This window comes from Hetaerina americana, unplaced genomic scaffold (genome assembly GCF_022747635.1).
Source record: "Hetaerina americana unplaced genomic scaffold, ioHetAmer1.1.p SCAF_1, whole genome shotgun sequence".
NCBI classification, from domain to species: Eukaryota; Metazoa; Arthropoda; class Insecta; order Odonata; family Calopterygidae; genus Hetaerina; species Hetaerina americana.
The window spans coordinates 7,965,204-7,982,992 of record NW_027286069.1 but is presented as its reverse complement, the minus strand read 5'-3'; the positions used below and the strand labels follow the sequence as shown (position 1 = coordinate 7,982,992).

At 36.5% G+C, this 17,789-nt stretch overlaps 1 protein-coding gene across 1 annotated transcript in view; it reads left to right on the top strand.

Moving 5' to 3' along the window:
• defl (Integrator complex subunit 7) overlaps positions 1-17,789 on the top strand; it is a 32,089-nt gene that overhangs the window by 3,035 nt on the left and 11,265 nt on the right. Inside the window, exons 5-13 of the mRNA XM_071593699.1 lie at positions 1,629-1,758; positions 2,347-2,463; positions 3,615-3,951; positions 7,087-7,186; positions 9,058-9,290; positions 12,610-12,773; positions 15,397-15,530; positions 16,331-16,553; positions 17,445-17,639. Of these exons, the coding sequence (XP_071449800.1) occupies positions 1,629-1,758; positions 2,347-2,463; positions 3,615-3,951; positions 7,087-7,186; positions 9,058-9,290; positions 12,610-12,773; positions 15,397-15,530; positions 16,331-16,553; positions 17,445-17,639 (1,633 nt within the window). The remainder of the gene's footprint in view (positions 1-1,628; positions 1,759-2,346; positions 2,464-3,614; positions 3,952-7,086; positions 7,187-9,057; positions 9,291-12,609; positions 12,774-15,396; positions 15,531-16,330; positions 16,554-17,444; positions 17,640-17,789) is intronic.

Below are 17,789 nucleotides of genomic sequence, written 5' to 3'. Positions count from 1 at the left end.
AGAATTTTCAGCAATTAGAATATCTTGTTCAAAACAATGCTGTCTAAGGCCTTTTCTTAATCCATGAATGCTGCATGCCATGACTTGTTGGCATGATTAATTTTTTCTACCAGTATCTTTAAAGAGCATATGGCCTCTTTTGTTCCTGTGCCGTTAATAGTTGTCTTCAATTTTTTCCTCTAATCATTGGCTAATTATTCATGGCAGTATTTTGGACTGTTGACACTAGACTCAGCATTCCATGTTTCTTTATCTCTTTTGGTCCTTCTTTTCTTCACAATATTGCAGTCATTGCCCTCCTATGTGTCTTTCAGCAATCTGCCACTTTGATTAGTTCAGATAGGATTCCTTTGGTGTTGCCTCTTGAGTGCTGTAATATTTTCTCTAGGTTTGCTGATGTTTCTTCAGTTGATGTTTTTTATTCTTCCTCCTGAGAGCTTTTGTACATAAATGCATGCGTGTCCATGGTCACCTGGTGTTTGCTGTCTTAAAAGTTGCTTTTCTGCATACTGATTGTGCAAGTGATTTCTTCAATCCATGCCATCTTCCCTCTGTGCTGTTATGCTTTCCTATCTCCAGTTTTTCATCAATCACTGTAGTAAATGCCACACCAAAGAAATTGAAGAGAGATTGAAAAATGTTGCAATTCCTTTATTCTGCAAAGTGTTCATACTCAGATGCTGAAGAAATTTGGCATTGCTCGCTCAATGCAGGATGTTTAGAGGATATTAGGTATCACAGCATTAAGATGCTTGTTAAAAAATAAATATGATTCCAATTTTCAATTTTTACACTTTTTTGGAAAAATTGAAAATGTTTTAAATGTTGTGTTAATTCAGTTTGCATTGCAAAATCACTGTGGCTTTCAGGCAAGAGATTCTGTGAGTTTATAAGATCACAGTTGATGAGATGTAAATATTTTAAGAGAGTATTGCGCTAGCTCCTTCTAGAAGTGTATTGGGGTTTATAGTGAATCTAATAGTGTTCAGTGAAGGCTACTCATTTTTGTTACAGTTGGGTTGCAGTCTTAGACAAAGTGGGAATCTTTAGATAATATATCCAGGAAGCTTTGCAAATGCCCTGTCAGTGGCATCCTTCATATTTAGATGACTGCAACAGTATTCTCGAAATATTTATGTAATCCAGTCTTCACAGAAATTTTATTGACTGTGGGGATTGAGTTGGTGAAGTGGATAGAGTACAGGCTTGCCATTTGGGGGGCCTGGGTTTTAATCCTGGCAGTTGCAACATTTTTAAGTGGTATCTTGATCCTTCAGTATTAAAGTTAAGCTAATGCTGAACACTGGGTTTGTCTCCACTCCTTTTCCTGAATATCCTACCCCTATGAATTACCCACCTTTTATAATTGCCCAAATGACATTGCTGTCACTTGCTCCCCTTGATACCATCTATTATTACCTCTTCAATTGATGAAATCAAGTAATTTTATTGACTTCCATTTGGCTCTTCTGTACTTTTCCTGTCTAGTGTGGGGAAAATATTACGTACCCTTTGTTATTGTTATGCAGATCAACTCAGTGTTGTCTATGCCAAAGATAGCTTAATCCTTATTATATAAACCCATTTTAAGGAAATTATTTATTGAAAATCTCTCTTCTTAATTGCAGGACTTTTGCCTTGAGCATGTGCAATAAAATATCTGATATGATCCAAGGGTTGTCTACTCCTGCAGACATGAAGCTTCGTCTCATTCCTGTTCTGCAGCACATGCACCATGACACAGCCACAGCAGCCATGGTAAGGATTATGATTTATTTTGCTAATGGGTTCTCAGTGACTGCAGCATATTTGTGTGTGTATATATACACATTCACCCACACCCACATGTATAATATACATTTATAATAAATTGCCCTCTAAGGGGATCGAGATGGTGTGGGGGCTAACATACTCCCACCCAGAGAGCCAGGGTTCAAATCCCGGTGGTGTTGAATATTTTTCAGAGGTATCTCGATCCCTACTTGAGGTGCTTTGTGGAGGGCACTTTGAGTCAGTATGCCGGATCTCATCTGTCGGATGAGACGTTAAGCTGTGGACCCCTTGGTGCCTTTCGTATAGAGTAGGCTAATGCCGACGCCAGGTTTCTCTCCACCATTCATCCTTTCCTGTCCATCCCCTATGGCGCAAATGACCTCAGCTGTCGGTCGACTCCCCTAATTACTACTACTAAATTGCCTTCTATTTCCCAACACCATTAAATCTAAAAAAATCATTATTCTACACATTATTATGTATATGCTGTAGTGTTTTTTCTTTAAATGGAATAATATGTCCACCTTTTGCAATGATACAATTCTATCAGTAATGATTTCTGTTCTATTCAAGGTTCGGCATTTGTGCCTGCAGTTACTCCCAAGCTATCCAGCTGAGGAATTTGTGCTGGTGACACTCAATGCCTTGACTCAGCTGGCATCTGCTACATTGGTTGATGTTCCAGTTCAGGTATGGAGGGAGTTTTTGCGCATTATTCATTTATTATTGCAGCACACAGTCTTTCAATATTTGTCTGCTTATGACTCTGTCATATGCTGTTATTTGGGTATATTTTAAATAAAATCTAAGTAAATAAATAATGAAGGGATCTTAACGTCTTGAAAGGGACCTGAAAGTCTTACGTAAAAGGAATAAAGATTGCTCCTCACGTGGTATAAAATTATCGTTGTTGACACTATGTATTTCCTAAGTAAGTAATTTTCATAAGTACTTAATGGTAGGGTAGGCATCTTGTTCTGGTTACATTACTGAACACTCTTTTCGCTTTATGTATGTATGCAACCTTCCTCATACCATATGTCTTTGAATAATTTGACTTGAGAAGGTTAATGCTTTAATTAATTGAAAAGTAATTTCTAAAACCATGGAATTTAGACAAAACTCGCAAGGAAAAAATTTTTACTTGGTTCTATATCTTTATTGTCATTGGCAGGAAACAGTCCAAAATGTGTTCAACGTTTTATGAAGGAAGGCCAAGTCTGTAATATTTCATCAGATTTTTGAGTTTGTCTTGATGAATTTCTAATAAATTAAATAAAAAAGACTTGCTTGTAATAATCTATGTATGATCAACAATTGACAAATGTGAGTGCTTCATTATGTTATTGTGCCATTGGGAATTAGTGGATATGCAAAATTACCTATTGAAAAGATTATTTGTCTAGATCAAGAGTCAAATCTTTTAAGTAATTTTAGTCACACTCACTCCACAAGTTAAGAGGATATCTTGGTAGCTTAAACCCTCGGATGGAAATCAAATGACTCAGGTTTGAATCCCAGTCTAGGAAAATGGTTATTCCACTGTGAAATTCTTGCATATGTGTGCACACCAGCTTGACTCCTCTAAAATTGCTGTTTCAAATTGAAAGGCAATGTAAAACTGATAAACTTCATTTAACAATAATTTTTCCTAATTTTGTTATATCCCAAGCAATCAGTAATAAATCAATTTCTAAATTAAGCTTGGTTAAATGTGTATTGAGGTCTGGAGCTATGAAGTTTTGGCAACTTTGTCAAGTATGTCATGCCACAAATTTGCTGTTTGGTTTGTTCTAAATTGTTTTCAGCATTTTATTCTCATTTCCTTGTGACTTGGGCAGGTGTCTCTGCTGCTGAAACATCTGAGTATGGATCCCCGGGGTGCTGTGGGCACAGCTGCTCTTGGGGGACTCTTACAGCTGTCGGGAGGCAATGAGGGAGGGGGGTCTTCCACAGTGCCCAAGGCTGATGGGGGGAGTAAGGAGGGGTCCTTGGCACACCTGTGGCCAGATGGTGCAGTAGGGGAACTGGCTGCAATCACCATGAATCTGTACTCGGCATCGAGTGTCCCTCCCTCCAGCTCCAGGACCACTTCAGGAAGGCTTCTTTCCAGGGCACTGACGCTGCTCTGCCGACTATCATCATCCGCTGCTGCACTCCAATCATTCCTCTACCCTGGTTTGTAACTATTCATGTAATTTATGCATATTTGTATGTGTAATATGGCTAAAATGTTATGTCACTCAATAGAAGTCTTGATTCAATGCCTTTGGTGCAGATGGCTAATGTGTTATAGATTTTTTAGTCATCTGAGATGGGGTAGAATATAAAGTGGCTTGTCAATGGTCACTCTTGCCTGAGGTGGGAGGGGAAGAATTTGGTGTCAGGAGTGAGGGGACTAATGAATTACTTGTGAATTTGTGTTTTGCATAATCTGTGGCTTACTGACTTGTCTTTTTCCATGCTATCTGAAATTAAAGATTCTTTACATAATGAAATTCTTCCAATGTCGGTACTGCTATTGCCATCTTGGTCCAAAGCACTTCCAATACATGCAAACTGTCATGCCTCACCCAGTTTTTGCCCTCTTTATTTTAATGTTTAACGTAGCATTCCTCTTTCTTGAAAACCTGAAACCTTTATTTTGCTTACATTGATTCACAACACTTACCCATCATTCTGATTTTCTAATGTGCTCATCAATGGTTGTGATCCCTAGACTGACTGGTAAATTGAAGCTTGAAGATCCACAAGTCTAATTGATTTTATCAATTTCCTACCAACTTCCATTTATATCTCCAGTTCTTTCCATGCCTCTCTTACCATTGCCTCCCCATATGTATTGAAAAGCACAGGTAATAATAGAACCCCTTGTCTTATTCCCTTGCCTTAGTGCTGCCCATCCTGACTCTCCATCTACCATATGCCCCTGAGCAGTCTGAGACAGATTGGGAATGAGTTGTCTCTTTTTCCAATTTACTCATTTTCTCTACAATAGATTCAATTATTCTACCCTATTCACTCTATCAAGTGCCTTTTTGAAATATGCAAAACTCACGCTTACATCCTGATTGTATTCTATGTTTCTGTTAGAGACCTCATGACTGCGATGCATCATGTGTGCCTCTCCGCTTCCAGAACCCAAACTGATCATCCCCCAAGTAATCAATAGCCCTGCTCTCCATCCTTTTATTGATGATACTGAGAACCACTTTAGCTGGGTGCAAAATTAAAGTTATTGTTCTGTAGTCCTCTCTTATGGCTGCCTTTCTGTATTTTTTGTTTGTTTACATGGGATGGATAGGAACTCAAACTGATTTGATGAATCTTCCGGTCAGATTTCTCTCGCATAAATGCTATGAATTAGTCCATAAAAAATCTTCCTCCCATATTTTCCTAAACCCTTAAGTAGTTCTATGGGAATATTGTCTACCTCCAAGGTCTTATTTAATTTCAGTTCCCTTATTGCTCTTACTGTCTTGCAATCAAGTATGCCTGGACCTAAGCTATCCTTATCGATGTCCAATTGTCTTTCCATTTCTAAACTTGCTGGCTGTAGTCCTTACCATACAGACCCTCAATGTGTTTTTTTCCATCTCTTCTGAATCTTATCTAGCTCCATTAAAATAATTGTCGCGGCATATTGTTTATTTTAGCTTCTTCCCTACTTGCGCTGCATTTAGTCACTGCTATCTGATTTCTGTATAGAGTATGTATCAATATCCTGTCATTGTAATTCATCCCTATTTCCTTTAGGGTATGTAGCATCATATTCCAGTCGTTGTCAAAGGCTTTCTCCAAAACAAGGAATGCATTATAAGTTGGTTGATCTTTCCTTATCTTCTCGAAGGTGAATCAGAGAGCAAAAAAAGCTTCATGTTCCTCAATTTCTTCTTTATCCTAATTATTCCTCTCACAAATACTCTTCCACTTTCTTTGGTTTACATTCTTGGTTATCAGTCTTAATGTTCTCAAGTTTTCACGTTTTGTTTTTTTTTCTTCCTTGAGATAGAGACAATTACATTATCCTTATTTTCTACCCATATTTTGCCTCTCGCATAACTATTATATGTACAATTGTATAGCTATGCCAGATTCTTATTTACTGAATTTTAATTATTTCTGAGGGTATACCATCTGTCGCTGATGCCTTTTTTGCGATAATGCCCTTCATTGCTGTGTCAAATTCAAAACTAAGAATATGGTCTCCTTTCTTATCACTGTCAACAGTGTCATATTCTCCTCATATTCTTTCATGCATTTATTTTCTGCCATGAAAAGTCTCCAGGCAACAATCCTTTTTCATGATGAGGCCAAATTTATTTGATGCTTGGTGATAAATTATCCAGATTTTTAAATCCTATGGATTGGAAATTTCAAATTTTGAACATTTCTGGGGGTTGATCGTTAAGCTATTGACTGTAGGGTCAGGTTTGATTCCTGAGGACCTCTCTAGGCACCCTCAGCTTCACCCAAGCTGTGTAATTTTTTGGTTACCTGTTCTTTCTGGAAAACCATAGGGGGTACAGAGAAAGGAACTGGGCCCCTTACCCCAATGTGCAAATTTCACTCATCGTATGGCTTAGTACTAGGGGAGTTCTACCCTCACCTATAAAACCATTCTTTGTGTTGATAACTGTGGTTTGAGAACACTTTTGGTAACAATTCCCTCCTAAACATTTTATCAATATTTCACTTAACCTGGAAACTCATTAATTCAAATGGACTTCTTCAATATGGATATATGGTCCAGAATTTTCAGTCCTGGATGTATGTCTTCACCCTGAGCTGCTTCTGTTTATATTCAAACGTGATTACATCACTTTTGGATGAATAATTTTTTGCAAGATATTCGAATTTTATTCTCTGATGCAGTATATTTTATTTTCCTGCTTAAACCATCAAATAATTGTAACCCTGTATCTTGGTCTATTAGTATATCAGATTTCTATTGCTTAAGTCACCTTGGGAAATCATTTAGGCAAACTATTTCTTCTATATACTTCATAATTGATAATAACAAAGCTTCACTCACCCCTTGTAATATGGTGTTCACCACCATAGCATAACAACCACACTTTTAAAATATCTACTTTAGGGACATGCTCAGCATTTCAGCTTGGTGTTTAGAACAGTTGGTGATGCAATCTAACAAAATGACACTTGAGAAAAATTGTGTCAAGTAAAAGGAGGAGATAACATGTTCATATATACTTATGCTTAATTTGTATTTCACTTTGTTTTACCCAAAGATGACTTTTATCGATTACAAATCATTAATTAAACTGATTTTCTTATACATTGTATCTGTAGAGTCGCCTCTTCTGGATATATGTATGAAATGCTGTTACTCGACTGATGTAGTGCTTGCATCAAAGGCGGTTCGTGTCATGACAAAAATAGTGTGCAAATGGTGAGTTCCCTTCTATTGCCCCTTTAACTTATATTTTAGCATACCTTTTTAATTTTGTATATAAGTGGCATGTACTGTTTATGTTGTTTTACATCTATTGTATATGAACATATATTACTGGCTTATATTATATACATATATTGCTGGCTTGCTAACTTTTAGGCTCGTACTATTACTCATATTCCTTGGTGTCAATTTGATAACTCATAGCGAGGTAACCCCTGCGAGTGTCTTTTGTTTGGAAGGTTTTTGTAAACCTCACCTGGGTGACGCCTAACCTGGGAACATTTATGGCAGAGAAATGGCAGGGCTGTGCAATATATTTGTTATACTTCTCTTTCCACCAGTAAACTTCTTCTATGTAAACATATCACCTATGCCTCACAGATGACAAAAATAGTGGTTCATGGTTCCAGATCTGGTACCTAAACTGGCACAGAAAATAGATTAGTCTGTACCTTGGTGAAAAAACACAAGTTAGTAATAGTAAAAAATAAGGCGGTGGCTACCCAAAGGAGAAACATAAATATATATGAAGTATGCAGGCTGAGATGGACAGTTTTCAGGGTTATGAGTTATAGTTACAGAGTTACTTATCGTGTATGGGAAGTGAGCCAGTGTGTGAATATCGCTAGTGTATGCCTTAAGTTAAGTGACTCAGAGAGCAGAAATTGAGAGCATGTTGCCAGGGCTGGCAACAATGAGAGGGTACTCCTGGCAAAGGGAGTGAGAGGCTCATTGGAAAGGGAGAGAGAGGGGGGGCAGGAGCGGGGAACATATTTGAGATGTAGGTTTGAAGAATTGGAAAAGTCAAATGGACAAAAAGAAAAACATGAAAATTTCATGGTAAAGGGGGAGAGTGGGTTGTTGATAGAGATAAAAATAAGCCATGACAGAAGAATCCAGGGCATTTGCAAAGGTTGGTGAGTTTTGGCTCTGTAATTGGAGGAGATTGTTCAGTGGGCATGCTAGATGGGTAGAGATTGCGTATGTTGCACCGAATGAGGAAAGCAAGAAACTCTGCTTAGTTGAAGAATTTTTTATGGTAGTGTTTGGTGTTGTGTTGGAATGTGCATCTAGATGTAGCAGTGGTTGTTTTCCATGTCTTCAAACAGTTATCTTAACCAGGAGAGTACAATTAATAGTACAATAATATGCTTGTAATTGTATTTGCTCCCAATTCATGGATATTATGAAAATGCCACAGTCGGCATCATTTAGTTTTGTATGTATATAACTGACTTTTTTTTAATAATAGCTTTTCAATATTTCTAGCATTGTCGAATCTCCACTGCTTTCAGGACAATTAGACCTGTAGCTCAAACTTGCCAATGCCTTACATTTCCACTATCTAAACTGTTCACAATGATTTAACTGTCTCCTGTATCTTGCTTAAACTATTGAAATGTATGAAGGATGTTATTTAACTGACTGAGTATGGTTGTATATAGTTATAGCTGTTTCTTATGTACTGGCATTTGTGCAATGATTTATTGCAAATTTTGTAGCTGAAAATTTTCTGTTCATGGCTCCTTTACAATTATTTTGTGGTAGATTCTGGCAAGGTTGTAAAATTTTTTACAAAACAACTTCCCAAAAGCCTGTTATTCAGATATTATTTTTTTAACCTGATTTCCCTTAAAAATTTATACATGTAATTTATAGGAGCTTAATCATCATTGGAACTTATTTAAAGAACTGCAGGAGATGTCAGGACAGTAACTTTAACGGACTCATCCATTTAAGTGCATTTAATTGCAACAATCTCAAAGTGTAAAAATCATTTCCTTGACCATGAAATGTTTTTACATTTTGAAATTGTGCCAGATCTTATTTAGTTCAGTGGTTCATCTCAGATCCATTATTTGCAGCAATCAAGACGAGTGGGCAAGGGGCCAGACCGTCATAGTGGACTGCGTGGCAGACAAGGCTGAGTCCCTTTTCTTGTATGTTGCTTGTCAAGATGGCACAAACAAAAACCCAGAGAGGAACAAGATGTATGTGAAGCAGTCCCTCTATTGCCTCGTCACTTTGGCTCGCTCTCACCGCAAACTGTGCCCTCGCTTTGTAGACCTCATTGGCAGCCAGCTGGAGATCTGTGAAGGTGAGTCTTCTTCCCAGGTCATCATCGTGTGCATTGGGACTGTAGGGCATTCTGGAATGGATTTGGGAAAATCCATGAAATTATTTTTTTGAAAGTTCACGCATGGTGATTTTGGGTTGACGTGTCAGTTAAATGAATTGTAATAGGTTTGCCCCTGTGGCAATTGTAAATATTCAGGTCGTGTGAAGCATCCATGACAATTTAGATGTGATTTTAGGAAAGTACAATGTATGTTTTATTGAATCTGAGTGAAATATTAGTGATCATATACCAGGTTCATAGGTTTACCATCTACATTCTAATTCATTCAATCTACATTCATATCTAATCTACATTTATACGACTCATGTTTAGAATTTCACTACTTAGTTCTATGTGCTTATATGTCATATTAACAATAAGATTCCTTGATTTTTTTATATTATTGCTATAAGAAAAGAAAAAATTGTTTCATTTAATATCCTTTTTGATGATTTTGTAAATTGTTCAAATTAGTTGACTGTATTTGGACTTCTAAAATTAGATATGCTTGCATTTTATCAGCTTTAAATGTAGTACATACTTCTTACATGGCACTCAAGTTACGAAGAAAAATATTTTCTTAAGAATGTCTTTTGGTCAAATTTATGTGTTACTCAGATAAACAGTGCAAATGATGTTCGCATTAGTAATAATAATGATAACAACAACACAATAATGGCCCATATGTATTTTATTGTTTGGCTAATGACTCATCATGGGTAAAATGGCTCATGTGGGCCAAAGGTATGGTTATAAGATTAATTTCAAACTTGCAAAATAAAAGTTTAGACTTAAGTTTTACTGTGCTTGTACAACCATCTAAATTGTGAGATCAACTCTAGCTTGACAATGTTGTACCGGTGAACCACGTATACCACAAAAATAGGAACACACACACACCTTAGGTAAAAGTGGTCAGACCAAGAATCATTGAATGAATTTTCCCTGCAAAAAAGAAATATTAGTAGCTGCCCAATTTACTGAGTTTGTGCGTGCAAAATATATAGCTGCAACTGTTTTCATGGTGAATATTAAGTGCAAATGGTTATGATATCTTTGGGCTGACCAAAATATATTTCTTCACTGAATTAGGATTCATGTTCCATAATCAACCAGGAAGTATTGAAAGTGTACAGCTAATATTCTCTTTGGCAATGAGGTCATTTGATATATGTAAGGAAGTTAAGGGGAAGTAGGTATATCAGAGAGGTAAGAGCAAGTGATTGTTGAAGGTGGTAACCAGAAGAGCCCAAGCTAGGCTACTTGACCATTTTTCATAAGGCCATCAGAACATTTTGTCTGTCACTGATGTATTCACTTTGGACTGAATTAGAGGCTTGCTGGTGAATTAGCTTCAGTTTATTACCTTTTCCAGGTGCTATTGAAATCAGTTGAAAAAGGTAAACTCTGGTATGCCCAGAATTTTAATTTGTTTCGTTTAAGAGCAATGACAGTGCCACCAACTTACTCAAATGCTGTGCCATGAAAAAAATAGCTGTGAAAAGCACATTCATGCATAAAGTAGGAAAGGGCATCCGAGTCAGTCAAAAATGTGTGCTCATGGATATAAAATAAAGGTAGAATTCTATGATTTTCAGGTTTACACATATGTTGATCACTCTTAATATCGAACAACTACTGTGGCTACTACTGTAAGTGAGTAGGCTTCACTATTTCCAATTTATTTTACATGTAAATCATAGGGCCATGAAATGTACCTTGGGTATGACTTGTTATGCATAGATTCTAGTTATGTCATGTTCAAGATGTCAGGCTTCCATTACTTTACATGCGCTCTCTTAAGTTTATAATGTAATATGCTCATTTTATCAGAAATGACTGGACATAAAACTTGCAAAATTAAAATAAATATTAATTTGTTGGATGAAAAGCAGTCCTTGGAAGTTTTAATGCACATCAATTTAGGCAATAGAAGAGATAGTGAGAAAGCTTGAACAAAGCATTGTGACCAAGTTTAAAACAAAGAAACCATTTTTTAACTTTTATAATAAGTCATTTTTTTTGCGATGTGGACAAATATGGAAATTAACCCTCTTAGTGCGGCGGGCCGATATATCGGCTTTTGTATCCCTGGCGAAAAGTGCGGCGGGCCGATATATCGGCTCTTGGGTAAGCTATTGTTTAAATCGCTGTAATTTATGGTTTTTTCTTTAATAATTAATGGTTTTTGTGCTATCGATAGGGTGAATTCCATACAATTTTTAACACATTTTTTAATTTTTTATTAGTAATTTTAATTGCTTTTCAAAAAGTATAATTCTTACTATAATTTTAGGTTCAGTTTTGTACATGTCGGGAAGCTCAGCCTAATTGTCTGCTCGTTTTTTTTTCTGAGTGGTCTTTCCACTATGAAAAGCCACTGAAAGGCTACTAATCTGTGTTCATCTGTAATCTCTTGAATGTGTTATGGTGTCGTGGTGTTGATATATAACCGCTTATTCAGACTTTGTTGATACGATGGAAATGAGAGCACTGCTTTGTAATCATTTTGGTTTCTCTTGCCGTCCATCCTATCTAATCATTTGTGCCCTGTGTATTGGAATACATTGTCAGTAGTTCTCTGTGAGTTAGAACTTCGTTTTTTTCTGCCTTTAGATTGTAAGCACATTGCCGCAGTCTCAAGGAAAGGGGAAAAGTCCCAATTTGACTCAGTGAGATCAGCCTTTTCAACAAAATCGAACTATGCAGAGGCTGACAAAAAAATTTGCAATTCACTGGTTTTTCTTTATTTATTTATAATTTTTTCTACATGTCTTATTGATTCTTTCTTATATTTAAATATGCTAGTTTTATTGAAAATTTTTTTACAAAGTATTAGTATTGTGTCTAAAAATCGAAATATTATTGCTAAAAAATATTCTTCAAATTTATAATACTGTAATAATTACATTTATTTTTCAGATGATGTAAATGTAAACCATGATTATTAACTACAGCATTTTATTTCAAAATAAAAAAACTGCATATGGATATCTAAACAAATAACTTCATAATGTTTTTTTTCTTAAGGTGATACATTTTCTTAAATTACCCTTTGCACTTCTCACTAGCACCCCTGGAATCCCCACCACACTAAGAGGGTTAAGAGTTAGTGAGTGAAAGTCTGTGGGAAAGTAAGTTGAAACCCACATCATTAAAATAAAAGTTTTGCTTGAGTTTCCCTAGTCCTTCCAAGTCATCATTATTTCTAAGAATTCGCACTGTGAGCCCTCACATGAAAAATATATTTCTGTTTGATAGATTCCTCTCCTGATGCACTGACATTTGCCTTTAACAGGACCTAATGTGGTGCTCCTCTGTGAGGCACTTGGTGCGATAGGTGGCTTTCAGGTTGGTGCCCTGCTTCCCCTTCTTCCTCTTCTCCTCCTCAAGCTTCGGACATCCACCTACTCCCTCCTCAATTTGCCACCTGCCGTCAAGAGACTTCACTCAAACACAGTGGTAAGTTATTAGCACTTATATTTTAAATTTATTTAATTTTGAAATGCCATTGGTATTTAAATCATCATTCAATTCTTTATAATACTCATATGTAAGATTCCAAGGTTTTCACAATGTGTAATGAGTAATCTCAGGTGCATGACAAATGCCTATGATGAATGGGTGGAAGAGTTGTCTTTAAATGAACTATTTACACGAGAGAGAGTAGTAGTACTAGTGAGGGAGATTAAAGGTCCAATTAAAGCACTATTTTTATTCGTTAATGAGTTCATCCGAATGTACTTGAGTTCTATATCACATTAAATTCTTCTACTTGGGCAGTTTTGAAATGAATTGGACCCTGCCAGTTACTTTGCCATTTATTTGCTGACAATGATGTTATGATGCTGTTATGACATAACTTAATTTGATCATAAATTTAAAGTTAGCTGCTGCAAAATTAAGCAAATATGTACATTTCATCGGGGCGGTAGAGTTATTGACTTGAAAGTTTGAAACAATTTGGGGTGAGATTAAGATCTGAGCCATTCAATAAGTCATACGGCGGATACTATACAGCATTCAATAAGTCCTTAGAAAAAAAGAGAAAACAAATTATTTTGGGTATTTTTTTATTTTTCAGCAAAATATCCTTTTAGCTTGGTAGACTTTTCCTAGCATTTCTATAACTATTTAAGCAGTCCTGAAAGTAGGATTTCTGAAGATCCTCAAAATGTGTGTCTGTATTGTTAATGATCTCCTCATTTGATGTGAATCATTTTTCGCTGAGCCATTTTTTTCAGATTTGAATAAAAAGTTACTGGGGACCAAATCTGGTGAATACGATGGATCTTGTAAAAGTTTGAATTTTAATTCCATTATTTTCACCATTTAAGCTGTGTAGGTGTGCATCGGTGAATTTTCTCGAAAGAGATTTTTTCTTTACCAATTGAAGATGTTTTTCCTTGATTTCTTTGCTAAACCTGAGCAATAACAATGCATAATACTCTCCATTTATTGTTCATCCATTTTTTTAGTAATCAATGTAGGCGATTTTTGTGTCCCCCAAAAAACCATGGCCGTCACCTTGTCAGTCAATTTCACTGTCTTTACCTTCTTTGAAGCCGAATCACCTTAAGTAAACCGCTGATTTGATCATACCTTTGTCTCTGGATTCAAGTTGTGTATCCATGTTTCATTCACAGTTATGTATCTTATGTTTCATCGGCGGTTTTGTGTAAGGAAACTGGTCACTTTTGTGATGAAAATGCATCCGACTAGATTCTCTATCAACCACATGATTGCGTTTGTTTTCCACTGAGAGCGAACTCAACGCCCATATTGTCGAGTTTTTTTCACACGCTATTTTCCATGCATGATTGAAAACATGGTACCTTGTAACAAGTCTGTGGCCTCAACTATTTTGCGAACTTTGATAAATCAATTACTCAAAACAATATCGTGGACTTTTTCAAGCATGTCAGAGGAAGTCACTTCCACTGCACCTGAAATGATGCTCCTCATTTTTGGATGTACAGCCACTTTAAATGCATTTATCCTATTGTGAACAGTCACACACATAGGAGCAGATGTGCCATGAACTTCATCCAACTCGGCTTTGGTCTTTTGGTGTTGAGTTTTTTAAATGGAGGTGTTTAATCACCATAAGAAACTCATTTTTTCTATTTTTCTAAATAAATAAAAGTTTGTTGCTGCAGTTGACAATGAAAATGAAACCATGTGATGGATACAGCTGAAACTTAAACAGCAGTGTGGTGAGAAATGAGACTTACTAGAAATAAACCTTTTTCGATTCAACGAGCACCATCTCTTGGATTTTCTAAGTATTTATTGAACAACCCACTTATCGTAAGCCATTGATTGAATTCTTTTCACTCATACAAAAAAAATGGAAAATCTTGTTGCATATCATTGATATCTGTGTATAAATTCACATTTAGCTTAAGAAGGTATTCCTAGTGCCATTGGTGCTTTTAAAAACAACATTTATGAAAAATTCGTTTTTTGAAAATTTATTATATCATGATTTGTCACTGAAGTAACCCACATATATTGTGTTCTTGCAAACTTATGTATTGTGCGTAAATTTTGGATATAGCAGGTTAATAATATTGAGACAAGAAATGAAATTTTCTTTTAAATACTAAATGAACTTGATGCATGAATTATTTTTGAGGGAATCGAATTGTGATTGTTGATGCCGAGGTATTTGCTGTACTCATTGTTGTTACATCACCTCTGGAGGTTTTCATGAGTTAATATTCTAGAATTTTCTGTTTTTTTTTGTACAACAATGTTTGCACATTGCAATGCTCAACCAATTTGCATTAATTAATATTGGCAGTAATGGAGTAACTTGATGAAACTATTTACCTGTATTTGTGTAAAACCCATGTTATTGCTGTTCATATAGCTGTGCTTTGTAATGGAAATTTACATAGTCATGGAGGTATGCAAACTAAAACTACCTCCTTAAAACAAACTACCCAAACAATTAAAAATTTTGGGCCCATTGAAATTCGTTAAACTGAGGTTTTACTATAATCAGTAAAATGTGGCCACAGGCAACATGATATAAATTATTCTACTCCGTATTCATTCAACTTCTGCTTTACTTTTGCAGACGATGCTATGTACATTGGTTTTCCAAACAATGATTGGCTATGAATGGACAGATGATGTCTTTGGTGTAGTCAAAGAAGTGATTGAAAAAGCACCATTGTGGGCTACATATCGAATTGCCAGATCTTCAGCCAGGTAAGCAAGCCTTATATTCATAGCTTTGACAAGTCATCTTGGATGTATTTTATTGTTGTAAACTATGAATTCTGTGTTTATGTGATATTTTAATCTTACTTTTGTATAAATCTGAAAATTTATTTGTTTGCTTCCTTGGGTGTCCGTCACACCATCATATTATAGACCAATTGCTTTTGATTTTTTGCATAAATAGGGTAGATATACATATGTAACATATGTCAATCAATTTTTTTGAAAAAAAATTTTTTTACACAAATGGCAGCACTTTTTTCACGCAGAATGAAGATTGCAACTCATTCACTTCAATGGGGTGCGACAATTGACTGTCACATCCTTAACCTACCTATTTTATCATTTACAAAACATATATTATGATTTCTGTTGACAACTGATAAGAAGCTTCATACATCATGAACAACAGCTGCTGCAAAAGTTGTTTTAATTCTGTTTCTGATTCTAGTCTTACGAACTAGGGGAACAGAGAGCATAAAGAGTCAAACTCACTCATCACTAAGGTCTAATATGTCTTAGAGAATTGTTCAATTGAAAAAGGATCATGATAGATAATTAATTACCATTCTATTTTAATGGTTAAAGGGTATTGCAATTTTTTTGTTCATTCATGGTCCTTTATGGCCTTATATATTTTAGTTTATTTGGTCGACTCTAACTGCTTTGTGTAGCAACTTCAGTGTATGTTAATGTAAAGATGAATCTTGGAAATGACTTGAAAGGGTGCACATGGTGATGCCCCGTAGTTAGGTACTTATCTCTGTCCACTGTTGTGCCTGCCACAGGTATGGTCACCATAGGATTGGCTCCCTTGCCCTATGTCGCCTCGTGGAGCAGGTTTCCTCCGAGCACCTCCACTTCTGGCTGGTGGCCCTGCGTGAGATGAGTGCGGGTGAGGCCCTCCTCTCATCGCCCGTCATTGTCTCCCCAGACTGCAAGCCTCCCACCCTGCTCTCACGCCTCTCCATGGCGAATGCCCACTACGCCAAAGCTGTGGCAGCTCTAAAGGTGATTTGTTTTAATGCTGTATCTTTTTAACTATTTCCTGTTTTGCACACTCAATGGTTGGTGCGAATTTGCGAAGAATCTGAATTCGTTTTTACGAACTCTGTTGGAGTTATTAGAGGGTGATTGACAGCTGAGGTAATTTGCACCATTAGGGATAATGGGAAGGGGTAAAAAAAAGTGGAGCTAAGATGTTATGATGGGGGGCTTTTTTCTTTCTTCATTAACCCTCTCCATTATAAGTAACATATTTTAAATGAGCTCACTTCAGCTCTTTAATCCATTGTGTTATCTTAATAATTTACTACGTGTATGTAAAATTCACCCTCTATGTTACGGCCAAACGTCATTTGGTATCTACAGTAAGTGTGCAAAATTTTGAAGTAACACCATGGGATATGACAATGTTCATAGGTATTACTATCACTAATTCTCATTCAGGTATGGATTTGTAATTGTGAGTCGTTTATTTTGTATAATCAAGACAATTGTGAAAGTTCTTCAGCTAAAGAATTCAGCATTAGAGTTAAGAACAATCTTCATTGTATGCCAAGTCATTTTTTTAATGAAGTTTATTCTTACTCTCACTTCACTATGTCTTCGTGTGATACATAAATCCAATAATAGCTTTGAGACAGGTGCTATTTTTTTATGGAATGGATTTTGTAAAGTAGCCAATTCCACCATGGGTTCATGATTTTTCTGAATCAGGGTCTTATGCCTTGAATTGATTTACTCTAGTATTAATGATGGTTGCCATGTATTTCCGAACAAATAATATGTATTGTGTTGTTTTATGAAAAAGTGGCATAGGAAAATTTATTAAGAGTGCTTTGCTAAATCATGCATCCAAAATTATGTTGGTGCTTTCTCATATTTCCTTTGCATGAATAGGCCACCAGCACTCCTGCCCATGGCCTACAGTTCCAGCTGGAATGGGCACGGGCACGAGGTGAGTTCCTTCAGGCTGCAAGCCAGCTGTGTCTCTTGGCTGCCTCCCTTGTCACGGCCCCTCCGCCTGCCATTGCGGCCACGCTTGCCCACTCCTCGAGAGATGAACTGCTGTGCTATGGGCACGTCACACTGCAGGTACCTCTATTGTCATTACTCTTTCTCCTCTTGATATCATTACCCTTTCTCCTCTGGACCCTCACCGCAAGACTACCGCCTAAGGGCGGCAAGTGATCCAATGAAAACACCCTTCGTACGAATTTGAAGTGGTTTAAGGGCAAATTGTTA